General features: G+C 43.6%; 1 protein-coding gene across 3 annotated transcripts in view; it reads right to left on the bottom strand.

The window, feature by feature from the left end:
* Positions 1 to 12,066: 12,066 nt before the first annotated feature.
* Positions 12,067 to 17,561, bottom strand: part of LOC119859385 (monocarboxylate transporter 2-like) — a 61,689-nt gene continuing 56,194 nt past the window's right edge. For 2 of the 3 annotated variants that reach the window (XM_043518664.1, XM_038411451.2), the window contains one exon: positions 12,078 to 14,549. In XM_043518664.1, coding sequence (XP_043374599.1) covers positions 14,248 to 14,549 — 302 coding nt within the window. In that variant the 3' untranslated portion in view covers positions 12,078 to 14,247. Of the gene's footprint in view, positions 14,550 to 17,561 lie in introns of all 3 variants that reach the window. The other variant, XM_038411450.1, reaches the window with a different exon arrangement.

Here is a 17,561-nt window from a genome sequence, read left to right as displayed (position 1 = left end):
GGAAAGCTGGAACTGTGTTTCAGGAAGCCCAGGGCCAATCTAACATAAATGCCAACCATTGTAAGGGTATTGTGGCTAAAATATACGCACTAAAATTTGAGCTATCCATCTTGATTCTAATATTGGCACCCCTTAATGGAGTATATGGCTACAAGCCCCTTATTAGAATCTAAATAGTGTTTAGAAGTTGACTAGAATATTTAGACATCATTCAAGAAACCTGGTTAGCTAACTGGGCATTATTTCTATAGACATGCCCAAGACATAGCTGCTAAAAACTGAATCAGCTATGAAAGAAATCCATGTACATTTTTCCTTCGTTCCCCTTTATAGCAAATTTGGCAAAGGGTATTTTCTAGGGAGACATGACCAGATGGAGTTAATAACCCTCAGCTGAACTTCAGGCTATCCGCTCTTCACAGGCAGTCATTAATCCCCAGGAACTATCCTGTTCTATGATTTTTTATTAAAATCAGTACATTACATTATCACCAGCCCTAATTATTAGCTTTAGATACACTTCACAAGGCAAGTAAATTATCTACAGTGTAGTTAGGTTGCAATTACAATCCAGTTACAGTACTATCCTAATCCTTGTTACATGTGATTACCACTAACTCCTATAAGTAGAAGCAGTGCTTAATGGCTGAATTACTTAGTATTATCCCTCCAGTCTCATACCATAATGTAACTATACTGTATTTAATGTACCTGCATTTAGTTTATCCAAACTTGTGAATGACTAAGCTAATTTTACATTGAGCAATTTACTTAAATAGTTCATATAACTGATTATTTATAAATGTTTTAAAATAAACTGAGTAGCAATATTTTACTTGCAATAAGAAAATCAGAAAAGTTAATACGTTATGAAGAATTTAGGCCAAGACTAGAGGACATCATAGAAAAATGTGAGAGATGGGGCTAGTGTAGACTTTGAGCACTGCATGGTGTCTTCCTCAGAAGACGTAGATGTTTAAACGAAGATTTAATGGTGGGTCAGCTGCAGAATGAGCACCTAACAAAGTTTAGGCAAATCAATCTTGCCACATTCAGGGCATATTTCAAGACCCTCCTCTTCAGTAACCCATCCTGATGTGTATATACTACTAATCTCAGCCTATATTTACTATTAATGTATCATGACTAAGATTTTCAAGAGAGTCTAGCAAAGAGCCAGTGAGTTAAAACACTGCTCCCCTCTTGTATGGCTAAACACTGGTGGCAAGCTTGACCCAGAGAGATGTGATGTAGACCCAGAAATAAGGGTACCCATAATTAGAGGCCACTTTAGCAAAATGTGTGGCTCAGTAAGTCTGCACCCTGTGAAAACAGGCTCTTAAAGATAGAATATGTTGGGCAGCATAAATGGAGGTACCCCCAAATCACGCCAGGTACATGGCATTATAACTAGCTAGCTCTCAGAATAGGTTACTGTTTGACTATGGTAAAATGGATAACTTGTTTGCACATCATTCAGAAGCCCCACAAAGCTTTATCCCACTCACAACACAACAGGGAGGTCTCGCTCCTGGTCTTCATTTATCACTACAAGTAATTAAGAGAAAATGTATCTTCTTTATTAGCTTCTTGAATGAAACACAAAGACTCATTCATCTTCAATATATCAACTTGCTAACACTATTGCCAGAGAGAATAATGACACACATTGTGAAGAACACAATCTGTCAGGAAGGAATATATTTTCTCCTAAGTCATTCTGCATCAATATACACCCCCTTACTCTTACTAGACTGGCTTGTGAGAGTAATGCTGGAGGAGCTACAAAAACTCAGTCACAGAGAGGAAGAAGAATGTGGCATCCCAAAGCTCATCCCTCAGAAACGAGGCCTACATCCATGTTAAAAATCTCAGCTCATGAGCTGGAAACAAACCCTACATTTTTGAGGGGGGGCCACAGCCATGGTCAGTCTCTTCAGTCCCCTACTGCCCTATGCTTGTGAGAATAAATATGCATAGGTGTTCCCCACTCTCCTTGGAGTGCAGTCATTGTTTGGATTTCCCCGTACCCTAAGATGCTGTCAGAATCCATCAGTAGGAGGTAGCTATCTGCCTGCAGGACATGTATGGGCCTATGATCATAATATCTGAGCACCTCACAGTATTTTCATGCATTTATCCGGACGTCCCTGTGAGGTAGGATTGCCAACTTCATAATATTTAAGAACTGGACACGCCAGCAGAAGCGCCAGAAGCCCCCCACTCCACCTCTTCCCCCTGAGGCCCCATCCTGTCCCATCTCTTCCCCAAGACCCCGCCCCTTGCCCTATGGCCACGCCCCTCATTCACTCCTCTTCTCCCTTCCTCCCTGTCGCTTGCTGCTTTCCCCCCCTCTCCCCGCACGCCTGCCATGGTCAGGGACCGGGGTTGGGAGCTGCAGCTGTCCGTCGCAGGTAGGAGGTGGCCCTGGCTGAGTAGGAGCTGGCGCGGGTCATGACCCAGCACCTCCCCACCTCCTCCACCTGCAGTAACCAGACTTTGGGTGTCCAGTTTGTACTACTGACCGGACACTGTCAGTAGGGTGACCAGACAGCAAGTGTGAAAAATCGGGACGGGGTGGGGGGTAATAGGAGCCTATATAAGAAAAAGACTCAAAAATCAGGACTGTCCCTATAAAATTGGGACATCTGGTCACCTAACTGTCAGGTCCCCTTTTTGACCGAAATTTCCGGTCAAAAACTGGATTTCTGGCTACTCTACTGTGAGGTAGGGCAATGCTGTTGTTCCCATTTTACAGATGGGGAGCTGAGGCACAGAGAGGCTTACGGTTACGCAGGATGTCTGAGGTACAACTCTGGTCTCTCAAGTCCCAGGCTAGCTCTCTAGCTGCTGGACCATCTTTCAGGAGAAAAGGACAAGGGGTTCCTTCAGGGATGGCTGTCAGCTGCAAAAGCTCTGTCAACATGGCTCCTTCAGAGATGCATTCCTGTGGGAAGAGGTGCCAGTGGAAACCAAGAGTTGGCTCAGAGCGAGAGCTTCTGCATGTGTGGATCTAACCTCCTGCTGTTCCTCCATGATCCACTGGGGATTGGGTGAGGGGAAGGAGGCAACCAACCACCCTGATGAAATAATGGGGGCAATTTTGCAGATTTCTTTCTCTGTCATGCCTCTTCCATGATCAGGCCTTCAGTAGTTCCCTCCAGAGCTGTAGAAGGTGCAGAAAAGTTTTCCAAGAGCTGATGACAGATGCTGGGTTGTAAGGAGGATGTGGGTCATCCTGGACATTCTGAGAAACTTTGTGCTGATACAAAGGATGGTCAGCATTGATTATCAGTATTGATACTGAGTTAAACACAGATTAAAAATGTGAGAGGGTCATCTGTTCAGGAAGAGAATGCAAGCCCTGCCACTACTAGTAGGAAACTTCCACACCCCACCCCCACCTCACTTTTTCATTTCAGCTATCATTCTGCATTGCACAAGAAAGAGAAGGCAACATATAATACAGCTTTAATATGTGCCAGTTTTAATCAGAATTAGATCCAGAAGATAAAGCTCACTGATGCGTGAATGATTGTCTTTTCTCATAAATACACGGATTGCGATGATAAAAGAATGAAAAGTATGCTAATTGAGGATGACTAGCCTATCAAAAAGAGCGATACTCCCCTATCTTCTGGTCGTGAGCCAAACGTTTCCGTAGTAGAGTGTTTTGGCTGCAAGGCTTTGTGCTGACCATCTGCAAGTGCAAAAAGTAGCGCTGTCGCTTAATCACAGTTAACTCACATGATTAACGCAAAAAAAATTAATAGTGATTAAGAGTTTGCAGCCGCAATGTAGTTACATTTGGCTAAAGGCACAGACATGCCATTGGTGGATTCGATCTGACATTGTGGAATGAACTCCCACAGTAAGGAGGGGGTCATCACAAACCTCACCACTTTCCACTTCAAGTGCAAGGTGCATTTCTTTACCTGCCTTCACTAACAAAGCATATGGTGGGTGGGTGTGTGCGTGGGTGGGTGGGTGTGTGTTTAAAAAAAACCACAACACTCCAGTGCACACACTTCTTCCCCCTGGAGATGATCAAAAAACAAACAATGTGACAGTCATAGCACTTAATGCATGACTGGAAGACTCTTAGGTCAAGGGTGGGCAAACTTTTTGGCCTGAGGACCATATCTGGGTATGGAAAGTGTCTGGTGGGCCATGAATGCTCACAAAATTGAGGATTGGGGTGTGGAAGGGGATGAGGGCTCCAGCTTGGGGTGCGGGCTCTGGGGTGGGGCTGGGGCTGTGGGGTTTGTGGTGCAGGAGGGTGCTCCAGGCTGGGACAGAGGGGTTCAGAGGGCAGGAGGAGTATCAGAGCTGGGGAAGGGGATTGGGGTGCAGGAGGCAGACAGGGCTCCAGGCAGCACGTACCTCAAGCAGCTCCCAGAAGCAGCAGCACGTCCCTCATTCTGGCTCCTATGCAGAGCCATGGCCAGGTGGCTCTGTGCACTGCCATGCACAGGCGCCGCCCCTGAAGCTCCCATTGGCTGCGGTTCCCAGCCAATGGGAGCTGTAGAGCGGGTGCTTGGGGTGGGGGCAGCATGCAGAGCCCCCTGGCTGCTGCTACGTGTAGGAGCCAGAGAGGGGACATGTGGCTGCTTCTGGGAGCCTCACGGAGCCATGGCATGAGTGGAGCAGGGCAAGCCCCTGACCTCGCTCCCCGGTGGGAGCACGAGAGCAGGATTAAAAGGTCTGATGGGCCAGACATGGCCTGTGGGCCGTAGTTTTCCCACCCCTGGCTTAGATCCTATGGTGATGAACATGGTATAAGAATCTATTTAGAATATAATATGTAAAGGCAAGACAGTAGGGCATCAGGAACAGGGCTGGCTTGGAAAAGCATTAATCTGAACTTCACTTAAAACGGCATGTGGAAAAAATGTGTAATTGTCCCATTGCTTATAAATGTATCATAAAATGTTGACACCTGCCAAGAATGTGATATCACATGACATGCCAGGTATGATTTTGGTGTCATTTGGATCCACTTTGATGCCATCAAATATAAATAATAATTAAATTATACCCATTATAAATGCCAAGGCAGATAGATAGGTAGCAGTGGATGGCAAATAGGCCCTTTATTCCTGAGATATAGTGTCATTATGGAAGGTGATGTTGACATTGATATATATTATACATTTAAACACTCACACTGGTTTCTGGTGTGTCTAACTCTGCCTGCTCATATTTTATAATCAATGTTAACACCACTGCTGCGTGGCATGACAGTCATGCCTTAGCTAATGCTTATCAACCTGTGCTTTCTGAATGCAGCCAAAGAAATCTGATGTCAACTGCCATGGGGGAAAAAATAGCCTTGTTGGCCAGTCTCTCGTGCAACGGTTACATAGTACTACACAAAATGATTGTATCATTCAAATACACATGTGGTTAGGCTATGGAGGTACATAGAGGAAGCTTGTCCTGCACTTGTTTAACATAACTAACATCTCTTCCATTCAGCTTTGTAATGGAACGTTTGGATTTGATTCACCCAACAGCTGCCACCATTAAAAGGAGCGCAAACACGTCTTTTTGTTTGTGCGTGGGCTGCTAAAAAGCCTCTTCCCCTTCCTAGGCTTTAATTTATCTCTGTCCCATGCACCAGTGTGCACAGCGAGTGGTAAATGTACCTTTTTATTTGCAAAACCAGGCGCCGGCTGAATGGACATTGCTACCAAAGTTCTCCAGTCAGCAGCCCAGGAACGCATGTCCACCTACAGTGGAGTACCCCTGGGAACAGCACTGCAAGAAGAATCAGAAATGGCAGCTGCCTCTGCTGGCTCAACAAGAAAATCTTGCTGAACCATTTTGTTAACTATCGACCATTGACGCCATCTTGGCTGGCATTTCGCTTCAGGCAGGGTTCCCTCGCAACAGAAAACATTAAAAAAAAACCCAAGAAGGAAAACGCTTATAAACACTGGCTTTCTTTCTGGAAGATATGTTTTAGTTCAGTTAACAGGCTCAATACAGGTGTCCCTGGATGAAATTTGAGGCCCTGTGACATGCAGGAGGTCAGACTAGATGACCTAATGCTCCTTCTTGCCGTAAACTCTGTGGGGGGCAATCTTTCATCTCCGGCTACTCATGTGAGCAAAGACTGCAGGGTTAGACCCTGTATCGCTGGTGTTCACCAAACCACAACATGAGCGGAAATAGGCCTGGACTACACTTCAGTCTTAGATTGACATAGCTGTGGCACTCAGGGGTGGGAAAAATTCAGCTGCCACATCACCACTGTGCTTTTAAACCATTTAGCTAGATGAAAGTTATCCTGGATAAGGTCTACATGAGTTGCAATCACACCTTTGATTATAGTGTAAACAAAGCCTGAAGCAGGGAAAATTCAGAGGTGGTGTGTCCACTTGAGTAAATTAGGCTCCATCACACTAATTTACACTCTCTCACTCTGTCAAACATACACTTCCTTAGACTCTCTCTCTCTCTGCTGGGAAAATGAAGGAACCCAGATCAATGCAGCTCATAGATTAAGGAACAGGAAGAAAGTATAATCAAGTTTAAAGGTAGAGATTAGCCTACTCTCACTAACACAATTGTATACTCTCCTGTTAGTTGCTTATCTTGTTACATTCCTTTACTTTGGCCCATCAGTGTAGCATTCAGCCAGCTGGGGTCCCTTCCATTGCATTAGATTCAGTGGGTCAAATTCAGAGGCAATGTGTAAGGGAATGGGGAAAAGACCTGTAAATTACAAGGTAATACGTGGGATGAATCTAAGTCTAAAACCATCTCTAAAGTATTATAAATTACACCAAATTATCCCACATTCCTTGTGCTGTGGTTATCTCTTAGGCTGTGATACATATAATTGTTTATGATTGATATAATTGTTAATGGAGAAAAGGGATAGCTCAGGCATTCTCTTGCATATGATGAGGTGGAGTTGATCGGAGAGGAAATTTTGAGATATTGAAGTTTTGCACATCTCATTTTGTGTGAGGAGCTTTCTTTGAAGCAATTGGAGAGACAAGGTGGGCGAGGTAATATCTTGTGTTGGTCATCTTCTGTTGGTCAGAGAGAAAAGTTTTTGAGCTACACCGGGGTAGGCAAACTTTTTGGCCTGAGGGACACATCGGGGTTGTGAAACTGTATGGAGGGCCGGGTAGGGAAGGCTGTGTCTCCCCAACCACCCTGGCCTCCTATCTGACCCCTCCCACTTCCCGCCCCCTGACTGCCCCCTCACAACTCCCGACCCATCCAACCCGCCCTGCTCCTTGTCCCCTGACCACCCCCTCCCAGGACCCACCACCCCTAACCGACCCCCAGGGACCCCACACCCTATCCAAACCCCCCCCCCCGCTTCCTGTCTCCAGACTGCCCCAACTCCTATCTACACCCCCCACCCCCTGACAGGCCCCTGGGACTCCCATTCCTATCCAACCCCCACCCGTTCCCCCTCCCCGACCGCCCCCCCCACCAAACCACCACCCATCCAACTGCTCCCTATCCCCTGACTGCCCCCCAGGACTTCCTGCCCCTTATCAACCCGCTACCCCCGCTCTCCGCCCCCTTACCATGCCACTCAGAGTGGCAGGACAGGCTTATTGGAAAGCCTTGGAGGTGGGTAGGCGCAACCCACGCTGCCCGCATGGCTGCGAGGCAGGAGGGACAGCAAGGGCGGGGCCGGGGTCTAGCCTCCCCAGCTGGGAGCTCAAGGGCTGGGCAGGATGGCCGGCCCGCGGGCTGTAGTTTGCCCACCTCTGAGCTACACAGAGCTCTTCTTCAGTCCCAGGCCAAATCTGAAAGCAATTGCACAGCTTCATCCAGCTCTCTTACAAACCCAGAGCTGGTGTAGGTCAGGCCTTCCTGTGAAACAGCTGCCATTTTTTAAAAAAGACAGGGCAGGCTGCAGAGTAGAGCTAGTGAAGCTTGCACGGCTTCTGTGAGCGAACACAAATGGGAGTCCACCCCATGAGAGTCTCCTGGGAGTCCTTGACAGGGCCACTTCAGTAGTAGAGGGGCAGGAGAAATCTTTCCCAGTCCTTCCTTTGCTTCTGTTTCTTCAAGGACTATTTCGTTGATCTGGTTTTGCCATCTGGCCTGGATTTTTGCTACATAAAAGGGACTTTTTGGCTAAACAACAAAATAAGGCTTCTTTTAAAACCCCAAGCAATCCGTGCGTGTCTGAGCAACACACTTTCCATACGGTTACAAGTTAATTTAATATAAAATGTATGTCTGGTACCTGAACTCAGGTGAAATGGTTTGAAAGCCATCCCTGCACATCTAAAATCTCAGTCATGCTCCCATGTGCCTGTTATGTATGTTTATTAACCAACATTCGTTCCTCTTGACTTGCATTCACAGCTGCTTTCCAGACTCGAGCACGCAAGTAAATATGATTTGTGTGTCCGAGTTGCCATGCAAATCACCAAATTAGATGCACACTCAGAGTGCATTGCTTCTCAAGAGCACACTCTAAAGGATGGTTCTCATTACATCACTTTCATTTTCAACAACTGCAAAATGATCCAATAAAAGTTTACTTGCAGTGATTGTCTTTGGAAGCCCAATTTAAGGCTTGATCCTGCCAGGTGCTGAACACGCTAGCCCCAATTCAGCAAAGCACATATGCATATGCTTAACTTTAAACCTATGAGTAGAGATCACTGGGGCTATCCATATGTTTAAAAGCTTTGCTGGATTAAAGTCAGAGTGTTCCGCACTTTGTAGCATCAAATCCTTATAGAGCTGGGGAACAGCCATTCAAAAAGTACTTTGGACCTAACGCCTCTATTAAAACATGCTGGTCTCTCGTATGATAGAAATGGTGTCGTAATCTTACAGAAACAACATAAATATGTACTAAGGAGCTGCCCAAGTAATAAAGAAAGAATATAGCTTGAAGGAAATTATTAGAGAACTGGTGGTTTAACCTAAGGAGCGTTATTAAGACATAAGGAACTTGTTATTAAACATACTGACAGCCTATTCTGCACATGTGCTGTGCTAACATTAAGATTTATACGTTTATGCTTTACAAATATGGATATGTTTATTTATCTGCATTAGAAATGTTACTGTCTCTGGTAGTTTTATTTTTATTTACAATACTTGGAGCCCCATTAAATCATGGCGCCGATCCTCAGCTGGGGTAAATCAGCATTACGTACATTGACTTCAGTGGAGCTATGCTGCATTATGACAGCTGAGGATCTAACCAATTGTTTCTAGAGTGAACTGATTGATGGGAGCTGGTGAGAGGCTGAGCTACGAAAGCAGCCCTGGTGTAGTGGAGCCACCGGAGATCATTCTCAGCTGCTTTCAATGACGTCAAGGAAAACAGCATGCAATTAGGAGTGCTAGGCTAGCGCGGTAAATTGAAAGACTCAACACTGGTGCCAGCAGTCTTTGAATTCTGTCCCAGAAGAACTAGATTAATGAGAAGGAGGATGGATCCTCATCTTACCCCAGTTCTTCATCAAGGAGAATGTGGATGCTGTATCTGCTGGAGCTGATGATATTTGGTGTGGTAGAGGGAGTAGGTATCCTGGGGTTGATGTTGGTTCAGGCTGACAAGTGAGAGCTAAGCAGGAGGCATCCATGAGTTGCTGGCCTACAAGGATCTTTAAACACAGAAGCTTTTAGAGGAAGAGAAGGCACAGCTGGTGAGATCCTGCCATTATTGAAGTCGATGAGAATTTTGCCCCTGACTTCATTGGGACTAGGATTCCATCTAATATCTTGCAAAGCATTGTATTTCAGAAACTCTGCTCTTCAACACAACTACTGGGTCAGCTTAAATTTAGACCATGACACTTCAGATACCCAAACTGAGTGTGTCTGTTTTGAAGATGGAGACACGTCCGTTCTTTCCCCTGCCACCAGCTGCATGTACAAAAGGGGGTGTGGGGAGGAATCAGCAGGGCAAAGCTGAAAATTATGCCAATAAAATGTGCTTGAATTAGAATCCTCTTCTGTCATAGGTTTGCAAGGTCATGTGTACTGACCCAGCTAAGGAGAGTAGAGAGCAGATGACTCTCTTGGTAACTGGTGTGTATTTGGTATGTTAGCTTTACATACCGCAGAATATTTGTTACTCAATTATGCCGGGTCTTCTAACTTTTAAAATAGTTACAGCAGACTAATATAATATAAAAACACTTTACAAGTGACAGAAAATGATTAGAAGAATGGGCTGACCTTGATCAAGAAAAGCAGTATCAAAAGAAAAATACAGATATTTCTGTAAAGGCCAGTAGAGTGTTCCAGGCCTTGGTAGGAGAGATTATGGCTCTGCTTTTTTTTTTTTTCATACTTACGTATCAATCTGATTTTATTAAACCATTCTGAAAATGACCTTTCCAATATGTCATAACGTTTCTCTGGGCAACTCTTTATAAAGAGGTTGAGACATTATTTAACCTGTCAGGTTGTAGCTATTAATGGAAGATAAAACATGTGATGGTCCAAGAGGAAGATAGTAAACACTTGACTTAGATTCGGAAATCCTGGCCCACATTATATCTATATCTATCTATCTATCAGAGAACACGTGCAAAAATATGGGGGGGGTGACATGTCTACTGCATGTATTGTGATAACCATCTTGGTTTAATCTGTCTGGAATATGAGTGACATCAGAGTTGAAAAGCAGGAGCAAAGGATAGCTGTAATATTCCAGATTAGGTACACTTTTAAGGCACAACCCAAACCATGCAATCCCGAGCTCTGAGTGGAATTTTGCATGTTCAAACTGTTAATAATAAATACTTAGTCCTTATACAGTAAATTAAGGTTTATTTCCTGCCCATTATTAAATCATGATATAGATGCTGGGCAACTGGCGCAGGTCGCTGGCCTACCTGCGTCAGTTGCACAGCGTCCGTACCATGATTGGCGGTACATGGCAAGCACGTTCATAATAATCTTGTTAGGACAGTACCTGAATTGCATATGGGTTTGGTTTAATTAACATTCCACCAAGAACTGAGCAACAGGCATGGTGACCAGAAAGTCTTTTGTCCTGTTTGTTTAACTGCCATTAACGCTAACAAGTTATGCACATGGATCAAAAGGAGATTAGACCCCAAGGTTTCTAAATACATCAGGGATCACAGCTAGCAAGAAGCAAGTCGGTATTAGACCTGGTGATGCTTGCAGAAACAAATGGAAGAGATTGCTTAGTCTGGAGAAGCTCTTAGAATCATAGAATATCAGAGTTGGAAGGGACCTCAGGAGATCATCTAGTCCAACCCCCTGCTCAAAGCAGGCACAATCCCCAGGTTTTTTTGCCCCAGATCTCTGTATCACTTAAACCAAGGAGTAAAATATTTCCTCTTCCAAAAAGCTATAGTAAAAGGTCACTGTGGCTACTACCTGTGCCAGGTACAGGACCTGCTCTAAAGCCCATTGAAGTCAAGGGAAATCTTTCTATTTGGTTCAGTGGGGTAGGAAGCAGGTTCACAATCCTATTCCCATTGAGGGCAAAGGCAAAGGTATCATGTATTAGTGCAATATCAAATGCAATTCACCCCCTACCCCACCCAGCTACATTAAAAAACCCCATTCATTTTAAAAACCAGGGGTGCACTTAGGAACAGCTAGACTACATCAGATCAAGGGTCTCTCTAGCACACTAGCTTCTCACTGATAATGCCCAATACCAGTAGTTTCAGAAGGCGGCACACTAAACCCAGCTGCATACAGGTATGGGATAACCTGTTGTTCTTCAGTAATTAGTGGCTGATTTATGCCCTGAGGAAGGAAGGTATATATCCCTGCTTGAACTCTTGTTTAGGCTTAATATTTACTACTATAATGCTGTATATTCTGGTTATCCATATAAATATCCAATCCTTCTATGAATCCTGCTTTGCTCTTCGCCTCAGTGTTACCCTGTGGCAATGAGTTCCACTGGCTTTTGGAGTGGAAAAGGATGAAGCTTATTCTCCCCCTCTGTTTGCAGCAATCTATATGCCCACGTCTATGTAGCTGGAATGGAAATTACTGTATGTGATGCTATCACCAGACTCTTAACAAAGGGAAAGCACAACATTATCCTCATAAACTGACACTGAATCAATTACAATTTTTGTTAAAAGAGCTTTATTGAATAGCTTAAAGCTTTCAAATGACATGTGCTTTCAGGAAATGTTCTGGCACCTCCATCAACACCATTAGTTTTGTTCATATTTACATGACTGTGATAAAGAGTATTTAAAAAAAAATCTAATGTTACTGTCCACAACAAATACAAGATGGTGCCTAAGGATGAAAGCCTAGCCCCACTGACTTCAATGGAAACAGCATTTCAACCCCACTGCACGTCCTCGAGTGTTGTGGTGGAAACGATTGGTCTGACCTACGTTTAAAGGGCAGCAGAGTACATAGAAAAGATTCATTTTTTAAAAGCCATCATTCACAGCTAAGGCTTACTCAGTCTGTACATTGGGTGTAATTAAATACTGTTCTCAGATGACAGAGCTAAGAAATATGATTTTTCTCCAATATTTGCAGAGCGCCAGGAAGTCATTAATAATACTTAGGCCCAGGTTGTCAAAGATATTTAGGTGCCTAATGGCAATTGAAAGGAATAGGAGTTAGGTGCCCAAATACTGCTCAGGACCTGCGTGTTGGTGTTTACACAAACCGTTATAGGCTTAACTAATGAGCCTTCACAACTCCCTGTTGTTATTATCTGCAGTTTATTGATGGGAAAACATGTGGATGGGGAAACATACATAGAACTGTTGATGGTGAGTGAAACTCTCTGGAAGCCAGTGGCCTTGAACCCATGGGCTTATCTTTATTCACATGAATCGTCTCACTGAAGTCAATGGGACTAGTCAGGAGTAAAGTTAAGCAGATGTGTAAGCAGAGGTGCTGCCAGAACACCTTGGCTTGAAGTGGTTTCCATCATATACAGGGTTTACAGTTTGGTTCAATGGCTCCCAGCACCCCTGTGTGTAAGTCGTTGCAGGACTCCAATTGTTCCCACTTCGTTTTCCCTGCTTCTTGACATCGATGGAATTAACTTTGCCCTTTTCTTGAAGGTTTAAGTGGTGCACGGGCTCACGCTGGTCCTCTACACAGAGTGAATTGCACCTTTGTTAAGTTACTCTGCTTATGGTGCCTGTGGATTTGGCTCAGAGCCATTATCCCAAGACCATACAGCAAGTCGTTGGTCTAGCTGGTATTAGAGCTGGCGACTGCCTCGCTCCAGATCCTGTGCCCAGTCCACAAGACCATGAACTACTTTACACACACAGCCATGTACCAGCGCATACTGCCTTGTTAGAAGCCAGGGCTTTAATTCAAGCTGAATCTTTAAACCGAGCATGGCTTCAAAATGAAGATGATTGGTATTAAGCCTAGTTAATTTTCCCTGTGATGAAGGTACATTAGTAAAAGTGAAGTGGCTAAATGAGGGTGGCATTTAAGCCTTCATGATAGGTCCTTGAGCCCTGATCCAATACACACTGATGTCAGCGGGAGCCTTGCTATTGGTTCCGACGGACACTGATCAGGCCCATAATGACAGTACTTAAATGGCTCCCTAGCAGTGGAAGATTCCTCTCTGATACGATCGAATTGAAAGCTCACTGAAGCCAGTGGAAGGTTTTGCATTGACTCTGGCTACATCGGCACTACGAGCGAGCGATGTGATCCCCCTACTCGTGTACTCATCCTTCTGCTAGCTGTCGTTGAGCTAGCACGTGCATTAACAGCAGTGGAGCTGCGTCAGCCTGGGTGGGGGCAGTGGAGGTATGGCTGGGCCATGCTGAGTACAAACCTGCCTGAAACTGGTGGGTATGTACTCAGTTCTGCTGCCACTCCCTGTGCTACCACAACTACACTGCTCTTTAGACTCATGCTAGCTCAGTGAGAGCCAGCCCGAGTCTGTGTACGCAAGCAGGGAAATCACACTCCTAGCTCATAGCGTAGATGTAGCCTTTCATGGACATCGGAGCAGGCCTAAGAGCAGAATGGGGATTAGGTGCTTTTAAGGTCCCTATTGGTAACAGAAAATAGTTAAAGAAAAATGATGCAGCCCTCCAACAATATAGGAACAGGTATTGCACTGTAAGTTCCAGCACTTCGTAAGAAGCTAGACTTTTTTTTTTTCCTTTAGGCTTTTCCTAGACAAAGCAAAGTGTAGAAATAGAGCAGTATCAATGCAGAATTAGAAATTTAAAGTCATGTCATTATTACAGTCAATTTAAGAAACACAAAAAGCATTTTCCCAATCAACCTGTTAAACCAAGCTTAGACTTCACTTTTGCCATTCACTTCTTTTTTTAGTCCCTCTTTTTCATCTCTCAAAGGTTCCACCTCCGGACCATCCTGCATCTTTTCTTTGGCCCAGATATTGCCATCCTCTGTTTCTGTCCTTAAATGTTTGTTGTCCTTCATTGCCTCTTCCATCGCTTTTCTTTCCTTCTCCTCTTTCGCCAGCATACGGTAATTGTAGTAATTCATGATGAACAGGAATGTTCCTGCCAAGACCATCACAGCTCCACATTTAATGAACATGTATTTGTAATCTCCAAAAGTATCTATAAGCGTTCCTGTGAATTGCAAAACAAAAACGTAGTTTAGACGTGAAGGCAAAAATCGAAATATCCATGGTGGCTTCCATTTCTGAACACCAGGGCTATTATTGTGATTGTAGCACAGAATAGGATATTTTCTGTACTTTCTAATAACTTAGGCTCTGATCCTGCAAAGGCTTAGTGTATGCTTAACTTCACATCCTGTGAGTATCATATTGAAGTCAATTAAACTATTCACATTGCGTAACGTTAACCAGGTGCTTAAGTCTTTGAGTGATGGAGGCCTTGTACTGTAGTTTCCAGATTTCTTAGGCACATGAAAAATAGAACTATATAATAAAATATTAGAATTCTTTATTAGCAGATGTTTTTGTGCTATTAAGTGAATTTAGGGCTTGTGCAAAATACCAAATTACTGAAGTCCTTTTGGCAGCACCAGCTTGTCTCCATCATCTTGCCATCAAGCCCCTGCCTTAGCTGCAAGAATCACCTGATCTAAAGGCCACTGAAGTCAATGGGAGTCTTTGCATTGATTTCATTGGGCTTTGGATCAAGCATGGGGTGAATAAGATCCACCTCGCTGAGTCAATCCTCAGCCTTTCTGTTGGGGCTGCAGACCGAAATTGTGACAGTGGCCTGTCTTATGGGACACCTGGCCATTAAGAAATGGGACTGAGTCCCACCAATTCAGTTCTTCACAAGCCACTAAACAGCAATCGGGTGGCAATGACATTCAGTCATTACCAGCCTTGCCTGGACTTGAACTGGTGAACTAGAAGCGAAAGGGCTTTCCATAGAACTTGAAACATTAGTTGCAGGGAAAGCAAAGAGGGTGCCACCAATGTTAAATATTTTCAATTAGAGCGGCAAAGAGGGTGAGGTAATAATCTTTTATTGGACCACTTCTGTTGATGAGAGAGACAAGCTTACACAGAGCTCTTCTTTAGGTCACCTGTATAAGTCCAAAAACTTGTCTCTCTCACCAACTGGTCCAATAAAAGCTATTACCCCACCCGCTTTGCATCTCTAGTATCCTGGGATCAACACGGCAACAACAACACTGCACACAGCTATTTTCAATGACAGGAAAAATGTGACAGTTTCATCTCAAAGGTTAATGCCTTGGCAATGGATTATGGAAACATTGAAGAGATTTGGTTTAATTGAAATGTCAATGTTCTCCATTATGTCAAAATGTAACATAATGTAAACCTTGTTGATACTGTGATGCTGAGTATTAATGCCTGTCCATTGGAGCAATATGGACTGAATTTAACATCCCAAATCCTAATTAAAATAAGATTGACCTCAAGCATAGCCTTTTTAGTTCTTTCTTGCAATTAACACACTGTATATAAGCCCTGACTTTTTGAAACCATTTTTTCCTCATTGAGAAGGGTAACCTTTAATTATTTCCTGAGTGACAACTGATCTGTTGAAAGTCTGGGGATTAATTATCCCAAAGTATGCTTACACTAACTATGTATTTTATGGCCACTAAATATATTTACTGATTGCAGAAATTATTATTTCAACTGGTTTTCATCACCAATCTGCTTTCTTCTATAGACATCCTGGTACACAGCTTTCAATATATTGTCTTATGGATGGTTTCAGAGTAGCAGCTGTGTTAGTCTGTATTCGCAAAAAGAAAAGGAGTACTTGTGGCACCTTACAGAATAACAAATTTATTTCAGCATAAGCTTTCGTGAGCTACAGCTCACTTATTCATAAAACATCAACCAAAGGCTAATTACAGCAATTCTTCCTTCTTGGTAATCAGGATGATCTGAAGTCTGTTAAATAGATTTCAATAAGGGTTTTAATGAGTAGAGTATTGGAAAATTCAACAATAGAATAGTCTCGCCTTTTGTCCTTTGAGAATAAGAAAAGCCATAAACCACACAGGGAACAATTTGCTTAGTTCATTAAAGCAGAACCCCGCAGTGGGTTATTAAATGCCAAAGAACCAATAAATTTGTTGCTTATTAAAATGATGAAAAAAATACTCCAAAACTAATATTACTAACTATTACACAGCACTGTTTTGGCCTCATTGGCAGTCTTTGGCAATTAGCTTAATCTCTTGCGTAAAAATGACAGAACTTAGAAAACAGTCACCTTCAAACCGTCAGTTTGCCATGAATTATATAATGGTTCTGTGTGAAAAGAAGAGACTGCAGCTGCTTCTGCCACACAGTGTAAGCTGCACAGCGAAAGGAAGAATTAAACTGCTCTGTACTATGTGTGAGAATGAAGCTTAGTCAGCTCTTAGGTTGTCATCCTATGGAAGTCAAACCCATATTAACTCTACCTTTCCCTTGCAAGTTTCTTGGATTTACTATCACGTACAGTTGTGCTGAAAGGTGCTATAACTGGTTAGCAGTTTTATATCCAAATACCTGCAGAACACTGAGCCTCATTCAAAGTTGACGGCCATTCAGCACGTGTAAAGGTGACAGATTAACTGTACTAGCAGCAGACAGTTACCCTATCCAGATCCAGGTGCTGTGTAAGCCGCTCCTCCTCGCCTGCACCACCCTCTGCTATTCCAGCGATAGATGGAGAATAAATGCCAGCTGGGTGTCACATACAAACTCATTTAACTCATGGCCACATCAGGTTTGATGAAAGGCCCGGAGAGGTGAAAAGCATGTTAAATAATTATATCATGTAGATATTGTTTGCTCCTCGATGGGAAAGGAATTTACAGTACATGCCACATAATGACACAATATAAGGCAATTTTTTTCACAGGAGAATCCTACCTCCTGCCAAGTGACTCTGGGCATTGCTGCAGGTTTGAACACGTATTGTTAGTCTGGACCCTTGAGGAGAATGAACTTAAAGCTAGATGTTATAAACTAGACTGGTGCACATCGTTAGCAGTTGTGTTCAGTAGTACTGCTCACGTGTTTCATTAAAGGTGTGTTCAAGTACTGGGCTGGGGCAGGTGACAGCTGATAAAGGTAAGTGCTGCTCTGTTTGCTTTATCAGATGGAGCACACACAGTGACTGCAACCAACT

The sequence above is a fragment of the Dermochelys coriacea genome, chromosome 7, assembly GCF_009764565.3.
Source record: "Dermochelys coriacea isolate rDerCor1 chromosome 7, rDerCor1.pri.v4, whole genome shotgun sequence".
In the NCBI taxonomy this organism is placed as follows: Eukaryota; Metazoa; Chordata; order Testudines; family Dermochelyidae; genus Dermochelys; species Dermochelys coriacea.
Note: the sequence above shows the minus strand (reverse complement) of the source record. Positions and strands in the feature narration are given on the sequence as shown.